General features: G+C 34.2%; 3 protein-coding genes across 3 annotated transcripts; 2 read left to right on the forward strand and 1 right to left on the reverse strand.

Moving 5' to 3' along the window:
• Positions 1-4,827: 4,827 nt before the first annotated feature.
• LOC108216393 (uncharacterized) lies at positions 4,828-5,836 on the forward strand. Its single transcript, XM_017389145.2, has one exon. It carries the CDS (start codon positions 5,124-5,126, stop codon positions 5,556-5,558), a length of 435 nt encoding a protein of 144 aa, XP_017244634.1. The 5' UTR covers positions 4,828-5,123; the 3' UTR covers positions 5,559-5,836.
• A 3,320-nt stretch (positions 5,837-9,156) lies between these two features.
• Positions 9,157-10,624, forward strand: LOC108216088 (cytochrome c oxidase copper chaperone 1). The gene is made up of 2 exons (XM_017388764.2): positions 9,157-9,297; positions 10,195-10,624. The coding sequence occupies exon 2, from the start codon at positions 10,207-10,209 to the stop codon at positions 10,447-10,449; it is 243 nt and encodes an 80-aa protein (XP_017244253.1). The 5' UTR covers positions 9,157-9,297; positions 10,195-10,206; the 3' UTR covers positions 10,450-10,624.
• Positions 10,625-13,393: 2,769 nt separating this feature from the next.
• On the reverse strand, positions 13,394-22,533 carry LOC108216429 (vesicle-fusing ATPase). The gene is made up of 21 exons (XM_017389186.2): positions 22,227-22,533; positions 21,511-21,606; positions 21,318-21,399; positions 20,882-20,932; positions 20,202-20,372; positions 19,856-20,010; positions 19,662-19,770; positions 19,224-19,323; positions 19,092-19,147; positions 18,603-18,668; positions 18,419-18,501; positions 18,172-18,305; positions 17,343-17,553; positions 16,212-16,343; positions 16,072-16,132; positions 15,876-15,935; positions 15,471-15,529; positions 15,289-15,376; positions 14,629-14,751; positions 14,036-14,101; positions 13,394-13,813 (listed from the first exon to the last, which is right to left on the reverse strand). The coding sequence occupies exons 1-21, from the start codon at positions 22,394-22,396 to the stop codon at positions 13,664-13,666; spliced, it is 2,223 nt and encodes a 740-aa protein (XP_017244675.1). The 5' UTR covers positions 22,397-22,533; the 3' UTR covers positions 13,394-13,663.
• Between the last annotated feature and the right edge of the window lie 383 nt (positions 22,534-22,916).

The raw sequence follows: 22,916 nt of genomic DNA on the forward strand, positions 1-22,916 counted from the left end.
TATGTGTGGTTAGAGTGTGATCTATTAATTTGTCGATATATTAGGGTTATATGAGTATAATATTAGCCATCTAATATTTTGTCCGTCTGTTAATTTAGGATAATTTGTATTTTAACTTGTTTGCATGGAGGCGATGTTATTATATTCATTTTAACGGTCTTAATTTCTTGTGTTGTTTCGTGGCTTGTTTAGCATAAAAATATGCATGCCTGTCATCTTTCATATATATCCACTTTTATTTGAACATGTTTTTATAGAGTAGGAATCTCCCCGCAAAGTGATTGTTATATTATTTTTTAAAAATTTTGTGTAATCAGAAGTTAAAAAATTGACTTCCCTGGCAAAAAAAAAAGTTTGAAAATTGACTTTTATATTTTTATACAAAATTCATGAATCAAGTCTCTCTCTTAACCCATTTTCTCTCTAACATTTCTCTTGTCGTAGTCGCCTGGGCTTTTCACAGGTGAAAAGCCTCGAATCAGTTAATTGGTTTGTTTTTTTCTTAATTTTTGAATAATACTTCTTCTCGCGAAGTTTAGATCTAAAACCATCGGAAGCGGGTGGGTTTCAGTCCGATTTCTCTTGTTTTTGTGGTTCTACTCCGGATCTATTCGCAGGAGAATTCTTAGATCTAAAACCATCGGAGATTTCTCTGTCTTTCTTCTCTGTTTCAAGCGGGTGGATTTTCAATCCGATTTCTCTTGCTTTTGTGGTTCCGTCAGATTTAAGGTTGTTTTCTCTCCCTAGTGAGAGTTTTGTTTTTCGCTTCCTAGTTGTAAGCGGGTATTGATTTGGTGGTGAAAGTTATGAAATCGTAGTTGTGATCGATAACTCAAACGATAGCTCTATCAGGGCATGATGAAGAGGGTACTAGTAATTCAACGAGGATGCATGAAGCGGGTACTTGTATTTGTATATACATTTTCTTCAAAATATCGTTTAACTGTGTTTTCGTGAGAACAGACGATTGCAAATTACAATTTGTTCGACTCGATCATTGGTATAAATGCCGTATGGCTTTTTATTATTAGATTAACACCTTTGTTAAAAAAAATAAAAAATGTTGCGGTGTTATGTTCTCAACTAGTATTCATCTAAATAGGATACATGACGAAATCGTATATTGAATCAGTCATATTCAGGATTTTTTTTATTAAAAGAGTCAATTGTCAAATGACTCAATATGACTAGTTATTTAAACTCGCATCACTTGATGGCAGCATATAGACAATTAATGATTTTTTTATATCATATAATTATTAATAATTTTAAGTATAGAATTAAAAAACCTAAAATATATGTTATTATATATATATATATATATTAAAATATAGCAAATATATATTCTGTGCTAGGGTCCAGCCAGGAGGTGTCCATGTTCTGTATTGAATGGGAGGACAGTTATCCACACAAATAATATTGCAATAAACCAGCCAAAACCAACTAACCGAATTTGTCTGGCAATTAATATTTGTTAATTAGAATGAAACAAGTGAGTGAGCTCTACTTGTACAAGGCCTCCGCTTAATGGCGGCCCATCTACCCTGGCCCACATCGGCCTTGTTAGGCTGTTGGCTTTAAGCCTTCACAGTTTCCACATGCACCGAGTACAGTTTCAACTTATCTTGGCTCAGAGTATATTGATTCCATCCCAGGCTTAGCTCAATTCCGGAGACAAATTTAATTTTGTAATTTTGTGTTGATCTATTCACCGGCACAGTGTTCGGCGGACTTTAAAAACCCGACTTCTGCGTATATAAATTAAAAATTATTTATTTTTATTTATGTAAAAAGTCAAAAAAAATTATAATGCTAACTTTTATTTTATGATTTCACACCTTCCTCACATATTTTTTCAATCTTGTATTTCACTTTTTTTATTTAGGGTAAAAAGTAGTTATTTTAAGATCACGCAAACCGCCCCACTTACTTTTTTTAATCACATTATACTTTTATATATTCTTTTGATTTTATATTAATTTTCATTTAATTTTACGTACTTATTTAAAGTGCTTGAAATATAGACCTGTTATTTATTTTTAAAACTTTATCTTTTAAATAAATATAAAAATAAGAAAATTTTATTGATTTTTTTTGTAAAATATGAGTGAAAAAATCAATATAATTCCTAATTTGTGACTATTGAAGTATTTGACACATTATTCTAGTCATATTACTAAAATTATTATTGTCATATAAAAATCTAATTGTAATTCAGATTTATAAAAGATCTATTTTAAAATAATATTTATTATACAATCAATTTACTTAAAAATATATATCAATAATTAGAACGTCGCATGGTAATATATGTGCTAAGTTATTTAAATATATTAAAGACACTTAAATTTGATAAATATTCACACAAAATTATTTATTGTGAATAATATATAAAAATGAAGATTATATATATTAATTGTTACCGTCCCCGCCCCTTTTACATGTCCATTATGACTTTGCCCTATCAATTTGATTATACTTTGACTGAAATTTATATATATCACAATTAAAAAAATAATAAAAAATAAATTATTAGAAAGTATATTTAGTCTATTTTAACATGTAATTTTGAGATTTTAAAAATAGAGTAAATGACAAAGTGGTGGCTGTAGTTTTTCAAATTTTACAAAATATTGGCTCGAGTTTAAAAACTACAGATTGGTGGCTGGATTTTACTTCCACCTTTTAATAAGGTGGCTGCCGTCAAAGTCCGTTAAATCTAAGCCGTTAAGTTCAAAAAAAATTAAAAAAATAAGGTAAAAACGGGTTTTTACACATACCCTCACTCTCTCTCCCTCTTTTCTCTCCAACTCACCCTAATTCACTTCATCCATCACCCAAGCTATATACACTCAATGACTCAATCAATCATAAGTATATTTCTTATTTCTGATATCAGATTCAAATGGGTTACAACTTACAAACCGATGGAGAAGATGGGTGGATTGGTTTTTGATTAGACAGATGGGTCATGGACTTTGGAGGATGACTTTACTACTCTACCCAATCGGGAATATTGAGAGAATATATATCTCCTTCTGCTAATAATCTGCGACCCCGAGAATAGGGGTAATCAACACCACAAGCATGTGCAAACACATTCTCTGGACTAAAACAACCTATTTTCTTAAAAATCACGCACATATAGAAGAAAAATAGTTAAGGTCTCTTCACTTTTGTCGCACAGACAGAGTCAAATAAATCTTCCTTCTTGAATCCAGGGTGCAAGAAATGAAGAGTTTTATTATATATTCGGCAACTGAGAAACCAAAAGAGGTTATAGATTCTTTACACGTTGTCCAACCAAGCAATCCTGCTCAAGCTGAAGTGGAGATGGTGAAATGTATTTTTGTGCTTTTTTTTTTATTAATTTTTTTAGACTTAATAGATGAATTTAACGGATCTTGACGGCAGCTAGGGGTGAGCATAACCGGATATCCGGTCCGGTTATAAATTATAAACCGGATATCCGGTTTTTCGGATCACTAAAATTCTATTCCGGTTCCGGTTTCACCGGATATCCGGTTTTTCGGATATTCTTTAAAATCGGATCAGAAAACGGATTATCCGGATCCGATTCATACTCATTGCTTATTATTTTTCTTGCAAATAATAATACAAAATCCTTTTTTACAACCTGCTATGTGATACATTTTTCAGTAAAATAACAAATGCATTCATCTCAATATCTGATAAGTGAAATTAATATAATGTAATGACATTAGAATGCAATGACTATTCTGGTACAAACTAATATTTCCCACAACCTGGATAAAATAATAATAATAATAAATTAATTAGGCTAGCAAAACATGAGCAGTACATGTAAATGATGACTGGCCGGACATAATAATTTAAAGTGTGTATAGAACTATACTTACTTGACAATAAAAATAAAACAAGAACCTCCATATAAGCATGAGAATCAACACTTTATTTGTAGTCGGTACTCATTGGACTAGTCCGCGGTGAATTGATATGTTATTTTACATTGGTTGTTTATTAACAAGATCACAGACTCAAGATGAATGCATAAAAAATCTGAAATTTATTCTATCTAGGGTCTAACAGACTCTAAAATTCATTTTACAAAGTTAAAAAATATTTATGTATTACTTAAAAAAATATTTTTTATTAAAAATAATGAAACCGGATCGGATTCGGATATCCGATTTCTTATATATATGTGATCCGGATCCATATCCGAATTCATAGAAAAAAACCGGATCGGATATCCGGTCCAGTTTATTCGGATCGGATATCCGAATTTCCGGATTTTTTTAATCGGATACCGGATCGGAAAATCGGATAATCCGGATTTCGGATTTTTATGCTCACCCCTAACGGCAGCCATCTTATTAAAAGGCGGAAGTGAACTCCAGCCACCAATCTGTAGTTTTCGAACTTCAGCCAACATTTTGTAAAATTTGGAAAACTCCAGCCACCATTTTGTCATTTACTCTTAAAAATATTAAATAGATAATTTATAATATGGAGTCAAAAATTGTTTTACTTGATTCCTAAAAAACCAAAATGGACGGGGATGTAAGGACTAGGGACTAGGGAGTATTTTTTTTACAAATTTTTTTAGTTTAATTTTTTAAAATAATAAATTGTTAACTTATGTTAATATTTGCTAATTTTATCACTTCATGAGTAATTTAATAGCTGGTACATTAATTAATCGACCAATAATCACTTAATTGGAGCTATTTGTTCTTTCAACACGGAAAGGAGAGCAAATTTGAGTCCACATAAATAACTTTAATCGATAATTAATAATTATAATTTATATATAATTTCGTTCTCATGAATATTATTGTTTATCGTTATAGCCGGGGTTTTATTTCTCTTCACAGGCCACAGCTACCCCCAAATCACAAAGGATGCATGCTTTGCAATTGAAAATTAGGGTTTAACACACCCTTTGCTCTTACTCACCCAAATAATTACAGTTTCAATTCCTGTATATTGTGCAAGATCCTTGCTGGGTTTCGTTAAATTTATCATCTTTCAGCTTACATATATGCCTTTTGAGCTTCCTTGATTTACATATTGTTTTAATTTTGCTTGCAATTTCACTTAAATCAAGAAAATTGTATTGGGTTTATTGTGTTTGATTAATGGAGTCATATACATTCTTTGTTATATGTGTTCTTCACTCTGTGGTAGCTTTAACTTGTGGAGCTATAATGATGTTTTATACTAATGAGCTAGTTGTGTTTAGTCATGGTAAAGAAACTGCTAGTAAGCTTACGGGCTCGACGCCTCATGATCAGTTGTTGATCCAGACTTCTGATTCTTTTTCGGGGTTGCTTTTGTTTGCGATTGGGTTTTTATTGATGATGGTGGCATTTGTTAAGGATAAGGAGTTTCAGGGGTTTTTTGCTAGAGGGTGTGTGTTGCTTCATGTGGCGATGGCGGTTTGGAGGATTTACTTTGATAGGAAGCTGGAGGATCTTGGCGGGACATGGTTGAGGTTGGTTGTTGGCGACATTGTGTTGGGGCTGTCGTGGTGTTTCTTTCTTGTTTATACTTGGAGGGAGAAGTATGATTGATTTATGAGGGTGCTGGCTTGATTTTATGAGTGAGAAGATGAAAATGGTGGTTCAGTCGGAATGTTGGATGATGGATTATGGATGTGCTTTGTTGGTGATGAGATGAAAAGGCTACAAGAAGCAGGTTTATTGTTGTGTAGTTACATGCTTATAAGCTTGTTTTTGTGTTTGATTTCCCTTTTTATTGTTAGAATGTAGTTACCCTTTCCTTGGTATAGTCATCATAAAATGTAAAAAAAAATATATTGAACAATTATAAAATTTGTGTTCCTGTATCAGTTTTAGTGAGCAATGTGTCTCTTTTGTTTCATGTTCTTAAATTTATGACATTGTTAGCTCATATTTAGTATAAATGGCTAAGTATGACCTTAATTCTATGATAAAGGCTGGACAATTGTGTGTGTGTGTGTGTGAGACAGTAAGTCGAAGTGCAGTTTTGCTTTACTTGTAAGTTGTAACTAGCTTTTAGGGGTTGCATGTTGATTACAAAGATAGACACCGCATTGCATTCAATGAAGTTTAGAGCCAGTTATTCTGTATATAATGATCCCTGGTTGTTCTTGCAGTCTTTAATTTCCCTGAATTTTCACTCTGAGCAAATATCGTTAGCTCAATGCAGTTTTAGCAAACTGTTTTGATGGGAAAATAAGCTGGAGACTGGAGTTAATACATTATTTTGCCAAAGTCCTGGTGTTATCTTATGCCCCTATGTAAAATAGTAATTGTAAGATGGTTAAGTTACAGTTCTTTTGTTTAATGATGATTTTTTTGCTTAATTTTACATGCAAAAAGATCAAATCGTTCATGTAGCCAGTATGCTTGAGTACTGTGCTGGACTATGGCTATGCATGTTTGGTGATAAAATGAAGAATACAGAGGAGCAGGTTATCATATCATACGTATTAAATTTCACTAGCCACGGAGTGTACTTTGATTACAGAGATAAATGGGCGCAGTTTGTAATCACAGAACCTTGGGAGTTGGTAATCTTCATTTTCTGCTCCTCGGATTTATGCCTCCTGCTTTTATTTATGTTTGTAATTTTTACTCGGAAGCCCGCAGGCTATATATATTTACTACTCCCTCTGGTCTATATAGGGCGTTTAACTTTTTACACGTAACTTTAGGTGCTTTGACCATATAGCAAATATTAATATTTTTGTAATTTTCTTTTTCTGAATAAAAATATAATAAATATTTTTATTCAGAAAAAGAAAATTTTAAAAATACTAATCTTAAACATGTAGTCAAACCCCCTAAAGATACGTATAAAAAGTCAAACACCTTATCTTATATAATGGACGAGAGGAGTACTTTAGTTCTATATATGTTTTTTCACACAAAGCCTGGAAAGAAAATGGAGCTTCTTATCCAAGGTGCAAGTGTGCAACCAGGCAAGGAAGATGCCGGAAAGAAAGTAAATGCTACTTTACTGGGGCATATACAAATGCCTGGTTAATCAGGGATAGAAATAATTACAGGGAAATTGGTGGCAGCTTCAGCCTTCAGGGGGGTTCATCAGGTGGTAAAACATGGGTAGAGGACCGTATGTTCATCAGGTGGGGAAAGATGGCTGAATGAGAACGGTTCAAGGCAATTTGCTTGTTGAGAGAAAAATATTGCCGAGCACATCAGTAGAAAGTTAATTTTAAAAGAAAAGAACAAAATTTATTTTTTGACGATGTCTTGCCTCTTTTACCGTGTTTCCGTCTTTTTACTGTAGCAGTGAAAGTAGCTTCATTCTCGGTAGAGTTTGTGTTGGTAAATATTATGACAAGTTGGAATAAAATTTTATATCAATAAACATGATGCGAATATTATAGAGTTGTTTGTAAATTAAATTATTTGAGTTTTAAAAGTTGAAATAAATAATTTTATTAGCGGTGTAATGTTGTTGGGGAGACAATCATTCCCCTATAAAAGTTTGGCCAATATGAAAAGCCTTTTTATATTAGTATAATACTATTAAGTAATAATTAATAAAATTATGGTAATTTAGTATTTACTTCTCTGGAAGGGCGTTTGTTTATTAATAACGAATAGGGCTGTAAATCGATATGGACTATCCGGTGTCTCGGCTCATATCCGGCTCGAAAATATGATACATGTCTCATGTCCGTTTTGAAAACGATCCAAATCTGGCGGAAAAATTAAGCCCGTATAATATATGATCCCGAATACGAGCACACCTATACCCGCTCAGATTCGGTCTCATATAATTTTTCATAATATGATCCTACCCGAATAACCGAATATGATCCACGGTTCATATTCGATTCAAACTCATATACATATTATATTTTAACACCATCATATTTGCAAGTAAATAGTCATCATTTTATAAAATCGTAATATCTTATTTAAGTTTATATCTTCATAAAATATGATTTATTTAATGTGATCATGCTTATTATCTTCATATATATTTAATAAATGATATATAACAACACATAACTATAAGTTTTAATTCAAAATTATTATACTTTATAATATTATGTTTATTTAGACTAAATTATAATTATTTGAACAACTGGAATAATAATGATATTGATGTTAGTGGATCATATCCGGCTCATATTCGATGAACTACCCGGTTAAAAAATAGAAAATATGATACTGGATCAGATTCGAATCTCAAATACCCGGGATCGGTTTATACCCGAATAAAACGATCCCGGACCCAAATCTGGACAAGCTAAAAATAATATGATCCGGTACTTGAGCATAGGGTACCCGGATCATCCGAATCATTTTACAGTCCTAATAACGAATAGAGATAATATCATTTAATTAATCATTAATCTTTTTAATATATTTTATCTTATAAGAGTAACTCGATATTAAATATTACTCGATTATATTTTAAAGATAATTGTGACCGTCTGCCTAACTTAGTTTTTAAGAATATGAGTTTATTTCTGGAAAAAAAAATACATGATACTCTATTTTCTTCTGAAATAAACTCTTATTTTTCGTCACAATATGCATATAAAACACTTCTTTGACATTTATATCCAGAAAAATTCTAAAAAAAAATATTTTGTTTGAAACAATAAACTAGTGATAAGCACTAGATTTTATTCTCTAAACAGGCTCAATATATTATTATTATTTAAATTGCTATTAATAAAAAACCTTTTGTAACATACAAAGCGTGCTTGGCTGGAACTGATTTTAGCTACGGCCAATGCCCCCTTCGAAATGGAGTATAACAGACCATTTGAATTTTCAAGTAAACTTTCTGTTAATTTCTTAAGAACAGGTCATATGAAGTGATAAAGGTTTGCATGGTGATGCATTTATGGTCGATTGCTCAAAACAGTATTGGGAGTGTTACAACATATACATATATCTTCAAAAAATCGTTTGGTTGCCTACCGAAGAAGGAAGGATTCAACAGCGATATGGTTCTGCATTTGTTCTATTTCAATTATATTTGTAGATGTCGTATGACTTTTTATTATTGAATTATTATTTTTTTCAAAAAAAAAAACACTCTTGTAAATATCCGTTACTACCTTTAAACTTTTCTTCTCTTTCAGTTGTCACCGCAGTCTATTTATTTCTCAGGAAAATATAGTTTCGAGACTTTTGACAAGAAAAAATATACAATTTATGATCAAATAAAGAACCCCGCGTGTATAAAATTGACCAGACTTCTCACTTTCCTGGAGCTTCTCATCAAATCCCAATCACTTGGAAACCCTAACCCTAGATCCGACCCGGTGAAATCCAGCAGGTATGTTCTTGCAATTAAACGCCTTTACAGCTGTCATAGATATTTTTAATGCATGGTAGATGTATTGATTGTGATATTAGTTTTGATCCTCTCAATTTTGATGTGTAACTCAATTGATGCTCAGTTTTGCCCTCTTTATTCAATTGATAGCAATAGTTTTGTATTTATAATTTATGTATCAAGATGAAAGATATATGAGAAATGTTGATTTTTTCGTGTTCTGGAAACTTTGATTATTAAATCGTGTGTTGGTATGATTAGGTTTTGTATCGAGATTTTTCTCGAAACAGGTTTCTGTAAACAACAAGATTTTAGCTTCAGTTTTGTTGTGCCTTTCGTTGGTTTTGTATTTAGATTTGTCTCGAAACAGGTCTCTATGAACAAGATTTTAGCTTCAGTGTTTTTCGTTGGTTTTGTATTGAGATTTGTCTCAAAACAGGTCTCTGTGAACAATAAGATTTTAATTTCAGTTTTGTGTGTGCCTTTAGTCAGTTTCATGGTTGTAAGGGGAAAATGAGTTGCTCTGCGTATTCGTGATTTCCCTGATTTGTTTCTCGTCTGAGTAATTAACTGTGTATCTAGAATCTAGGTGGTTGTATTCTCTTTAGCGTTTGGTCCCTGGTCGGTTGAGTTAGGATTGCAGTTTTCCCCGTTATACAGTTAAATCTCTATAAATTAATGATCTCGGGACCTGGAAGCTTTATTAGCTTATACCGTCTCTATGTTGGGACGTAAAAATGCTTGTTCGAAATTTTGTTTAAATGAATTTTTAAATTACTGTGGTTCTAATGGAATACTTTTTTTTTTTAAATCTAATTGACGTTGCAGTTATATTCACCTGTTTTAATTGTTTTGTTGAGCTATAAACATGCCGACTGAAGCTTGACTATATTGCAGAGAGTTCTTAAAATGGATGTGCTGCCTACGCGGAACATATCTTCGGCTGTGACTCTTTCACGTTCACAGGAAGGCAAAGGGCAAGCTGCTAAAGAAACTGGGAATGATACCAAGCCAAAGAAGAAAATCTGCTGTGCTTGTCCTGATACAAAGAAGCTAAGAGATGAATGTGTAGTGGAACATGGTGAAGCCGCCTGCTCTAAATGGATTGATGCTCATCGTAAATGTCTTAGGGCAGAAGGCTTCAATGTTTAAAATGTCACTGTATCCATAATGATAAGAATAAATAGACCGTCTCATTTTTGTAGAACCTTTGATTATTTGGGGGTATACAGATAGATTATACTGGGTTTTCGGAAGTTCCTGAATAATGAATACGCGTTGTAATTCACTCTCAAGATTAAGAGTTGGATGTATCTTTTCTTCATAAGTTCGAATATGGATCCTTTTGGTTGCTGCAATATACTGTTGACCGTAACTTTCCATTTTAGCCTTTATATGTATGATGATTCATAAGACTGAATATTTACTTGCGTTAAGAGGAAAGAGGACACACCGACACAGATTAATACTAGTAAAAGTAATAATTCATTTAACACAACAGTACTAATGTAACAGTTGTGACAGCATTACACAGGTAACAAAGAAGCAGATGAAATACAAATGGACTGACTGACACTCGACGCTTGAACACTATAGTGACAGTTTTATTGTACAGAGCTCATGCATGCACAAGTTCTATTTGTATCATATTATAGTTGTCTGGGGGATGGAGATTGGAGCATGGCTGCTTAGTGACCACCGCAAGTGCAGTTGACACAGGTGCAGCTTGTGCCGCATTTGCACTTGCCATCATTCTCAGATGCGAAGACTTCCATCACAGTGGTCTGGACATAGCTGCAAATGGTGCAAAAAAAAAAGAAGAAAGACAGATTTTCAGTATTTCATCAGCAAACTTCTCAGAAGTTTTGATTAAGACTCTTGAGAATCGAAGGTATACCTCTTTCCGGTTTCAACAATGTCAAGGCCATAGCTGGTGCCCTTCTTCCTGCAATAAAATTTACCCGTTGTTAGACACAAGTTTAACGTACAACCGATAGCTATAAGCCTATAATATAGCTAAGCATGATAAAGAATTACTTACACGCACTGGCTCTTGTCAGAGCAGTCACAGTTGCCACAGGTGTTCGACATATTGAATGATATTTGAAGGTTTTATGCAACTGATATGTATGAATGCTGTTTGTGTATTGCTTGCTTGATATGTATCGAGTTCATGCTTGGCCATCTATTTATAGATGAAAAGAAATGCAGTAGTGCATGCCAGTGAAGGAATGGAAGAGGACAAGCTGAGAAGAAAAGTTTGAAGGAATCTTTTTGATGAGGGAATGGCTGAATTGATATACTCCTCTCATGTCAAATTCATTTTCCTTTAGTTAAACAAAGACCATGTAATAACTACTAATTGTATATTACCTCCACAAAATTTCCACTAAAAAACGGCATTTTGAATTTAAGAAATTAGTAATTCTCGCATTTCTGGAACCATATCGCCTCAAATGTTAACATCAAAGTTGTTTTTTGTGGAGGGAGGGGGTATATGATCAAGAGTGTGTGTAAATTGACATGTTCATGATTGAGCCTTAAGTGGCCTGAGCAACTTTCTTGAGGTGACTGTTGTGGTTATCGACTTATAGGTTCTAATCACTTTTTACATCAAACATCTTGTGCTTCACTTTTTTTTTTTTTTGACAGAACATCTTGCGCTTCACTTGAAATATGGTAAATACACAAATACACTTCTTCATCGATAATCTTTGGCCGGAAGGGGGCAGGATACCCTTAATTTTACGGCTTCATGGGATCTCATCGTTCAATAAGATATGATTGTTCAGTAAAAGCAGTCATTATTTTCGACGTATATGAATTATGAGCTCGAAAATTTCAGCCATTTGATTTTCAGTTAAACTGATAGTTAAATCACCTAGCAAGATTTGTACTTTTATTCTAAAATACCGATTCCGTCACATAATATATGTCCCTTTCTTTTGACTTTTTACTAGTCAAATTGACTAAACTTTGATTGAAATTTATCTGTATTAAAATTTAAAAATATACCATTGGAAAGTGAATCTAGTCTGTTTAAAATGTAAATTTTTATTTTTAAAATAATAAAAGAACTTCTTTTAACATTATAGCAAATATCGGTTAATTTGATTTCTTGAAAACTGAGAGGGACATTTTAATTTTGGGACGGAAGGAGTACTAAGTAGAAAAAGGCATAAATGCTTCAAAATCCAGATCATCCAGAATTCCAAATGGTAGGCACCAGTTACTTGCGTAAACTTACTCCCCTACTTTTAACATTACAACTTTTCGCAAAGGACTGGAAAAAACCAGACGCAAGGTTTTGAACACCAGACGCAAGGTTTTGAACCTGACTAATGCTTTTTGTAGGTGCTACCAGAATCGATTCCTCTGTTTTTTTTTGGGTATATTAGACTTGCCATTGCATCGTGTCTTTGTTTTTGCTAAATAATGCATCACAATCTGAAGTATACCAAATGGTAACACAAAGGGAGGGAACAGAACATTGTTATTAACTTATCAACTTATCCTGGAATCCAACTTTTGTTTGTTAGGAAAGAAGCTTAATATAGCATAAATACGAAGAAAGCGATGCTCTGATGCATTTAGAAGGTCGTCGACTTCTTAATCAGGAAAAAAAGGCAGCTGGTCCAGAACATACGAATATTAATAACATATGTCTAGTGTAAAAAGTCAAAAACTTAGGGTTAAGATGTCCAACGCTTTTTTCCGCTGAACATATGCTACTAACATACGTATGAAAGGAACCCGGGCCTGAAAAAGAAAACAAAGCTAGATGCCAAGAAATAGAAGTATTTGCTTCTACGTTGCATGCTGTAAACAATTTGTACATTTACCTATGTATAAATCTTAACCTTATACTCATGCCTAAACCTTTATATCTACAAGAAAAGTAGCAGCAGCAACTGGATCATGGCTGTCCTCTTCATTCTCCTTCCCACTACTGCTTTCAGACAAGTCTACATCAATGCTTTATTTAACCACACAAGAAAGTATCGTATAAAAAATCTAATATAATTTTCTATTATACAAGAATACAGGAAGGCAAATTTTGGCAGATTAAACTAGGCATCTGCATATCAAACTCCACTAAATTCAACATTCGTTATGCATTTGAGAAAACTGTATAGAGTACATTTCTACATAAACTATATTGTCCTCGAGCATGTATTTCAAAAACAAAACAATTTTTTGAAGAATAGATGGTAGTCATACTAAAGAATACTTATATCTAAGTGTGTTATAAAGCATATCTAGCTAATATGTAAACATTAGTAAACACAAATTTGAGAGGCTTAGAAGGTAAGAGAAAACTTGTATATCAACAAAATTTCTTGAGCAGCCATAAAAGATCTTCAGACTATCTCTGATATTTGATAGCATCCTGAAGACATTCATGGAAATGTGAAATGCTGATCGTTTGTTTCCCTGAGTAGACGTCTTCTGCTCCCCCGCCTTCTTCTCCCTGAGCTGCCATTTCAAGCACCATGTACATCTTCTTGATAGGCATCTATGACAAGACTATCATTATTAGTAGAGCATTTTAAAAGTAAACATTCAGATTTTTAGCTCCTGAAGGCTATTAGCACTTAAGACTTCAAATTCTTATATGTATTCATATGCAATGCTAATAGCCTAATGTCCCAGGAAATTTTCTAGTTTGCCAATGCTCATATGAAATTGCATGACAAAGCCCAGAACATTGAGCAACTGTATAGATAAATAAGCTCACATCATTGAGGGCTTCGGCGGCAGTATCAATATCTTTCTCAGAGAAAACTTTGAGTTGTTCCAACACCTGAAGGCAAAAAGAAAACCAGAACTTGAATTTAACAATTATTTACATTATATCCCCAGGTTGGCGGAATTCACTCAACTGCTGGTAACATGGGGAAAAACGCTGGAAAAGCAAAAACACAGTACATCTGCTGAACTTTCTTTAGGACTAGAAAAAACCTTAAGCTGGGAAATTAACAATATGATCGAATCTAAGTGACAAGATTTTATGTAGGAATTGAGATCATCTACTATTTATTTTTTTTGTCAGGAGAATCATCTATTATTATTACTATTACTATTATTATTATTATTAAACAATATATTAGATAATGGGTGTATAATACTCATGATATTTAACGTTGAGTGATAAACGTAAACGACAGTTGGTCAAAGGGGTGCAAAGTGATTATAGTTTAAGTTGTGGGATGCATTTTGCCAAAATATAAACTGTGAGACCGAATTGAAAAAATAACTATGAGACATACAACAAATGCATAATGGTCAAAGCTGTTCCAGTTGTGCAGAGTTGTGATAAAAATGATTTACCTTTTTCGCCTCTTCTGTCTTCAGTGTTGGAACATTATATGTGACTGAAAAAGCATCTTGAATACCAACTGAATCCAAAAATTCAAGCTCACTTGTAGTCCCAATTACTAGAACATTTTTCCCCTGAAAAGTAATTTCTGAGAAAACAGGGTGCTAAGAAAGTAACACATAACATATACATCAAAGTCCATAATAACTATAAAGGATCCAACTTAAATGAAGGCCCAGAAAGGACGGAGTTATATTATTATCAATGAGAGCAGATGTGCTGCAAAAGAATCTCGAACTTATTCTTTCACCTCTGGGAAGCATAAAACATCAAAATTAAGTAACTGGAATGCACTTCACCCTGTATAAGTCAAGACAGTCCCTAGAGGTAGTCAGAAAGGGAAGTGAGCAATGAGACCAGGTGTAGTTTCCTTAAATACTGAAGTAATTATCCAAGAAAAAGATCCGCACACATTAAGATTGATAGTTTCAATGAGCGATTACAACAGTTGTCTGAGTCTAAAATCAAAAAAAAAAAAAAGAAATAGCTTCTTGTAGAGTTGTCAGTACCCACTACAGGATACTTGGGCACGTAGCATATTTATGAATGTCGGACATAGGCAGCACAATATCTAACAAAGAATCAATAATTAACCGAAGTGAAGGGAAAACCTTTGGAGGAAGCCTTTTGAGCAGCACCAATAATGTCTGAGAAATCAAATTTGAAAATCGAGGTCCTATTGCAACATATTCAAGCAGCCTGTGACGTGATAATAAAATGTAGTCGATATGATACATTCAGTGCAAAACACTATATTATGAATTATAATATGATAAACACTGGCACATGGCACCTTTCAATATCATCAAGGATAACAATGCTTAATGGCGACTTATAAGCATCCTCAAAAACCTACAAAAATCACAAGCAAAAAGAAATGAAATTTTCACAACTGAGAAAACATAATAAGATGTTCACAAATCAAATACAGGCTCTTGTAGAGATGGTGTACATGAACAAAAGTTATACTCAAATGCTAAGCACCACAAATTATATCGAAGTTGCACTGAATTATATGATGAACATGCATTAGGTGATACTTCCCATGTGCAAAATTAACAGTCAAGAAACAGGAAACTAATGATACGTACGTAATTAGATTTGCTAGCACATGCAAGACACCTGACATTGTTCCAAATTAATCTGAGTATATATCACAAACACATGCAACTTGTACAATGAGAGTTATTGTAAAAACCTTGACTATTTGAGCACACTTGGTGCTTTCACTGAGACCGATCATTGATTCAGCGGAGACCTGCCCATGAAGAGAAAAAATTAGAAACATTTCAGAGATATCATGGAGGTCCAATAAGGTTAAAACTCCAGTTCATCTTGAAGAAAAATAAATTTATGTCGATATATGGAACGGTAAACTGCAGAGAGCAACTTACTATCTTGACATAAGGAAAGTCACTGCTAATACCAACAGTGGATGCCATTGCAGTCTTACCGCTGCCCAAGAGAAAATAATATAATCACCACGACTTGGATCATAATAATTAGATAAATTACTACGAACACCCCTACTTACCTGCCACTTGGTCCTTCCAAAAGACAAGTAATCAATGGGCTCCCTCTGCTCACTTTTACTTGCTCGGCTAATAGCATTGTTCTTTTATATATGTGTGCATGTCTCCCACCAAACTCTACTATGCCATTAAGTCTGCAAGATTCATTTAGTTGGTGGAATTTGAATGATGCTATAAAATAAAATTGGTCCAATTAAGTAAATCACTCATTCATAGATACATGAATCCAAATTGACGCGACCAACATTTACTTCATGAAAACAGATCTATCACGATAATCATAAATTTAAAACCAATTTAGGCATTTTTCGCATTCCCGTTTAGGTATAATGTAGAGCCTGTACAATACACTGTCCAGCCGCAATTATTATGCTTATTAGTACCAAAAGTGGACAAGCTATTCTCTTAAAAACACACATGACTACTGTCTATCAAACATCAGTATTTTGATCTTTATCTTCCACCAAAACAATTCCAATTTCATATTGGCAGAACTCACCAGGTCGTAGGTCTACTCAATCCTAACAAGAAGCTAAAAAATGTGAAAGTAAAACCCGTAATACTTAGCTATATCATTTTAAAATCATATCATTCACCCTATTGTTTGATTATCAGATAAATTTGGGGCTTACAAATATAGTTGTATATGAGTAGAGCTATACCAGCTAGATGTTAGACTGTGTCGAGTCCATCATCAATTTGTGTGTGATTCAAAAGTTAAATTGGCCAAACTTAATATAGCGTTTCAAGATCAAAACAATAAACAAGACAAACTTGGAAAAAGATAATCTGGCTTGATAAGTCTCGTTAGCAGATCCTTACTGAGTCAAATAAGACAAACGTCGCAAACATGCTTAGATATGTTTTTCGACTTGTTATGTTCCCTTGATTTTTTTAAATCCTACTATGTTTTTCTTTTTTACCTGTCTTCTACACGCTTGACGATCTTGTACATCACCAACAAAAGCTTCTCAAAGCTCAAATGGAGGACCCAGTAAAATATACAAGCCAAGTCTTTAAAACATGTCTTATGCATAACGATCGCTAATACAAAAAATTTCTCTCCCAAGTGAAATTAGTTGAGGATTACCATAAATAGAAAGTATTGAAACCTTTAGTCAAATAATTCATACCTGCAACGTTCAAGGTCATCCATAGATGCTCCAAATGCTGGAATTATTTCGTGGAGGGCATTCAGAAAATCATCCATTGTAACCTTTATATTCTCCTCATCCACAGGTTTAGAAAGATCTTCAAGATTCAGCTGCCGGTTTAAAGCGAACGAAACTGCACTTTTTACTACACCTTCTAGCTCGGCTCCACTATAATTTTTTGAACGAGCAGCTGCATTCCATTAAGATAATTTTTTGTTAACACTACAAAGTTAAAGCTCATTGGTCAAGCAAGAAGCCACCTGAAATGCGCAGATGTAGCATGTAGCATAAAACAGATTTTATGAAAATTATAGAATCATAAGAGAAATCATATTAATCATCTCAGTTTTGATCTCTTTGAGATGGATGTCTAAGGGAAGGGAAAAAGGAAGAACTAAAGCCACTCTTATATTTACGCTGTTTCCTACTAGTGTGAAGGAGTGGAATGCACAGGTGCCTAGAATATTAAACAGGCATCCTAACAAAGGACATGGATCAGGCCAAGAGCCAACATATTAACACTGCATTAAAATTCTCAACCAATCATTCCCCTGATAAAATAGTTTTGAACATAAAAAGTACCCCCTTCTGACTCTAATTTGTTTGTGTAACCTCAATTTATGAATGTGAATTTTTTTTATAAAATCTTTATCGCCTCGCAGCGGCGGCATTTGTCTTTTAAGTGCAGTCATTCCTCATACAGCTCCTCTTATTCTACAAAATCCATCACGAGTCTACTCCGAACCTCCAGTATCCTTCTGCCATTACTGAGTCAATAACAAACCAACAAAAATCGTGTCTTAATTACCAAGCTCTTGCAAGTTCACATCCGGGGCAAGAAAAGAACTCTCTTTCATCTTGTTTGTATGGATTTGAATGATTTGCAGACGGCCATTCTCATCAGGAAGGCTAATCTCTACTTGTACTTCTAAACGCCCAGGTCTGTAACATATAAGTAGTCTGTGAGCATTAATATATGCATACATGTATTGTATGTGCATATATAACTAATGTTGAGTAGTTCACAGAACCAAATTGTGCAGGACATGCATCACCTTAAAAGAGCTTCATCAAGCAAATCCTTCCTATTTGTCATTCCAATGAGCAGAACATTATTTAGAGCTTCCACACCATCTATCTAAATATAAATTGATTACCAGCCAGATAGTGTCATTAGTCAACTCATCTTAGAGCACAGAAATATCAGTTCTGATATGAACTAAAAGATCCTAAACCAACCTTTGTAAGAAGCTGGTTGACAATGCTATCATGAACTCCAGTACCATCTTTAGTGGAACCTCTGGACTGCAAAAAGGAATAGAATATACATTGCATGACAACACACACATTTCACAAATTAAACTAGTGACACGTATGTATAATTGCAATTTATAACTGAAACAGAGCCGTAGTAAAGGTTTTCGAATCCCTATGCCCTCAAGTAATAATGCAGAAACAAAATCATCTTAAGAGGAGTGAAGACCAGAGAACTATAAAATGTGTGTGGGGGAGAGAGAGGGGGGGGGGGGGAGCGGAAGAGAGATAGAGGGATCGGGAGGGGGGGAGAGAGAGGGAACGGGAGGGGGAGAGAGGGAGAGAGAGGGAGAGAGAGAGGGGAGGGGGAGAGAGAGAGAGATTTTTTTTTTTTCAAAACAATGTCATTAGTAGAAACTCCGAGTCGAATAAACATGAATAGGAACTCCAGGTTCAGTGGAAAAAGTTCCCTACCTTACAGATGGCATCGATTTCATCAAAAATAATAACATGCAGGTCACTTTCATCCCCTACAAGTAAGATAAGAGGATATTTACAATAACGAATACAAAGATGTACTTATAGCCAGTAGCTAATCATCATTACCTCGTGATCTTTGGTCTTCTTCAGCATCGGCAAATAATTCCCTAACATTCTTTTCTGTTTCTCCAACAAATTTACTCAAGACTTCAGGTCCATTGACAATCTATAATTAATAGCCAAAAGGATGGACTTACCATTAGTAGATGATTAGGAAAAACTATTTTTTTATTTGCAGCGGCAAATCGAGAAATTTGTTATTTTACAAATACTATGCCTAATAATGGAACACAAACTAAACAAACAAGTTTAAACTATATTTGGAAAATGATTGTATCTGAAAGCTGCAACCAAGTTGAAATCCAAGAAACTGAGTAACACGAGGACAAAATTTTTTGCAGTTGAATTCGCACTGGCATCTTTGCTTGGTTATACGGATTAGGTATTATGTAACAAAGACAGAAGGATTATTCTATACTAACCTTGACAACTCTAATTCCATACCTTTGGGTCCTTTCCATTTAACATCTTCCCAATCTGACGAGCCATTAGAGTCTTGCCAGTACCAGGAGGTCCATAGAGCAGCATTCCCTTGACATGCTTAATGCCAAGTCTGAAATGTACACCATCCAAAATAGAATAAGATTAAACCCAACTTGTCGAATAAAAAATTAGTTATACTGTGTATCTAACATTACTTAGAGGTTACATGAGGAGGGAAAACTCTAGAGGCAAAAGCTCTTCGAAATATGTCTCCAAACTCATCACTTAATCCACCAATACCCAGTGATTGAAGATTGAACTCTTTGTGCTTAAAAATGTTGCTGCTAGCCCCTTCACGCTGGTTGACAATCTGAGTAAATAGCACAAGTAGAACCAAAATTAATCAGTCAAAAAAAGTTGGCAGAAATTACTATTCCAGTTCCTCCCATTTTTGATAATACAGGGAGCAAGATAGATTAAACAGAGAGATGTGTAAAGTTTACAAAAAGGTGCTCATAGCGTCAGCTGGAAACTGAACTGGAACTGACAAGAATTTATCACCTTTATTCCACTAGACCCTGGTGTTGTAAATAAAATGTATGTTTCAGCTGAGAGCATTCCTCTGACATAGTTATCTGACTGTTCTTGCTCACGTATGGCAGCTTCGTTGACGGTATAGACATAATTATTTCCCTGATACTCTAGCATTACCTTTTGCCCTGTTGTCATAACCTGCAAGTCATGAGACCTAAAGTTAAATTTTGAGATCTGTACATCTGTAGTGAGGCATTGATTTGATTGCTAGAAAATGTTATTCGGGGAGGTTTCTGCATGAAGGTATTTCACTTTGTTCCCATGTTAAGTTTTGAAACAAAGTGTTTTGATTGCAAGAAAATGTTATTCAGGGAGGTTTCTGCACGAAGGTATTTCACTTTGTTCCCATGTTATGTTTTGGAACAAAGTGTCCACCCACTATTTGATTTAAGTCAGCTCTAAAATTTTCTCTAACAAAGGTGTACACTGCCAAGAAGACAAATTGACCCAAGAATAGTGACAACGCAAAAGGACAAGCTAGAAATAGCTGGAAATCAACCGTATAGTTATTCCCTAAGCAGTTGTAGTGTCACGGCCTTGACTGTTTTAATATATAATCCTCAAAGGCAGCCCCTGCTCGTGTTTATTGGAGTACAAAAATAAGACATTGAGGATTGAGTTGTCCAGTTTCTGAGCGAAATGGATACCTGGTTAGAAAATCTATCCTGTATATGCTGCGCCAGACGAACCGCATCAACCTGCAAAAGAACATATCAGTTAAGCATCTTAATCAAGCATAACACTCCCTCTGTTTGAAATAAGTCGTTTGACTTTTTGACACGCACTTCCAAGTCTTTTGACCTTATAGTTAAAATTTATTTATAAAATTTTCTATTTCCGAATAAAAAAAATATGTTTAATAATTCAAAAAAAAGAAAATTTTAAATATATTGACTTTAGCTATGCGGTTAAAAGACTTTGAAATGTATGCCAAAAAGTCAAGCGACCTATATTTCAAAACGGAGGTAGTACATCACATGATCATATGCAGCCTTTAATATGTATTATAAGAGCAATAGTGCACTGCATAAATTGAAACTGCCACATTACATACATCAAGAAGGGAAAGCAGAGAAACCATACATGTTCTTCTTTATTCCCCTTTTTTACAAATTCCAGCTCAAGAGTAAGCATCGTAAGGTTAAAATCATCAGGTGGGATAAATCTGGACACATTTTCAATAAAAGGTATCCTCACTTATCCAAGACAGAGTGATTAATTAGAACCTGGTGAAAAAATGCATTCACAACACAAAGAAACTAGCGCCACAACGAACCTGCTAACTGAAATAGAATCACCATTAGAAACTCTTGCATGACGACGTTGAATGGCATTAAGTCCGATTTTGCCATTCTCCACGCTATCATGAGCAGTATAATATCAGTTAAGGGAACATTTCTGAATTGTGCACTTAACAAGATAACATTATCACACAATTCAGTAACAAATTATACCGTAAATCTAAAAGGTATATATTTCTAAAACAAAAAATTATCCACCCTAAGTTAATAAGTGCAACAATTTCCTCGAAATGGCACCACTACCTTCACATTTAAAGGAATTAACTACCATACAAGCTTTTCTCATTACATATACCGTATCAAGTTGTCGGAGCACATAACACATGAGCTCGTCCTAATTATAATTTATAAGGTTTAGGACTTTGGAGAACGAACGATTATTCCTTATCTCATAGCACATAAGAACAGGTTTAGTATGAGAACACGTGAGAACAATTGTTGTGCATTTCTAAAATTTTACAGAACAATGTATATAAAAGTGTAGAAAAAGTAAAAAAAAAACAGATTAAACAGAGAACACATATAATGTAAAGCGATTGATTAGAATAGTTTTGTTACTAGAAAAAAAACCTCAAAAACAAATTAATAACCTAATTAACAAAAATAATTCAAAAAACATGCAAATATAGTAGAACTGAACGTGGTGAAATTGAACAACGGAGAAGCAAAATGCGAAAGAGGGAAAGGATATGCGAGAGAGAGAACGAATGCATCGGCGACGAGAGCGAGATGGTGGGGGGTTCCAGGAACAGCGAAGCTCTGAAGATCAGAAGGATTGCAGTAGGCGAGATTGGAGGCAACCAGGCTTGGATTGGGAGTGCTGCCTACGATCATCGTGGATCCCGATGATCTCCCCGACATTGTCGCTGCTGTTGTTTATTCCCTGGCGGAACGAGATGATTTGTGTTTGCTTGGCCTGGAAGGAATGTTTCGTGTGATGTGGATTGTGGAGGAGTCACATGGGCTTAATCAGATTTTGGTTTCCATGTAGTTAGACCGTTGGAACCGATACGGCTCAAATTTGAAAGATCACGAGGCGGATGCGGATGTGTTGGATTTGATTAGAGCTCGATTTGAATTTGAGAAATCAGGTCAATCCCGACTTGAATTCGTTCCCTTTTTCTTAAATAATAATTCAGATCGATAACATATAAATTAGCAAGAAAAAATATTTGTTAGTGACTTTTATTATTTAACTTGTAAATATACTGTGTTTGTGATATTTGAACTATACTCAACTAGTCATGAGGATTCTCGACTTAAATCGAGGAGTCGAATTGATTAAAATTTAAGAAGATGGTTTGGGTAAATTGCTAAAATAAAGAAGTGGACTAATATTGAGAAATAAATGACTTATAAGTGATTAAACTGATTTTAAAAA

Source organism: Daucus carota, chromosome 4 (genome assembly GCF_001625215.2).
Source record: "Daucus carota subsp. sativus chromosome 4, DH1 v3.0, whole genome shotgun sequence".
Taxonomy (NCBI): Eukaryota; Viridiplantae; Streptophyta; class Magnoliopsida; order Apiales; family Apiaceae; genus Daucus; species Daucus carota.

What these genes read in the sequence shown, in the direction of transcription:
- LOC108216429 (XM_017389186.2), bottom strand. Translation starts at nt 22,396, where the DNA reads ATGTCGGGGAGATCATCGGGATCCACGATGATCGTAGGCAGCACTCCC. An exon ending in CCTCCTCATGTAACCTCTAA is followed by an intron (nt 19,771 to 19,855) that starts GTAATGTTAGAT and finishes TGTACATTTCAG; the next exon opens with ACTTGGCATTAAGCATGTCA. An exon ending in CTTGATGAAGCTCTTTTAAG is followed by an intron (nt 18,306 to 18,418) that starts GTGATGCATGTC and finishes TATATGTTACAG; the next exon opens with ACCTGGGCGTTTAGAAGTAC.
- LOC108216088 (XM_017388764.2), top strand. Translation starts at nt 10,207, where the DNA reads ATGGATGTGCTGCCTACGCGGAACATATCTTCGGCTGTGACTCTTTCA.
- LOC108216393 (XM_017389145.2), top strand. Translation starts at nt 5,124, where the DNA reads ATGGAGTCATATACATTCTTTGTTATATGTGTTCTTCACTCTGTGGTA.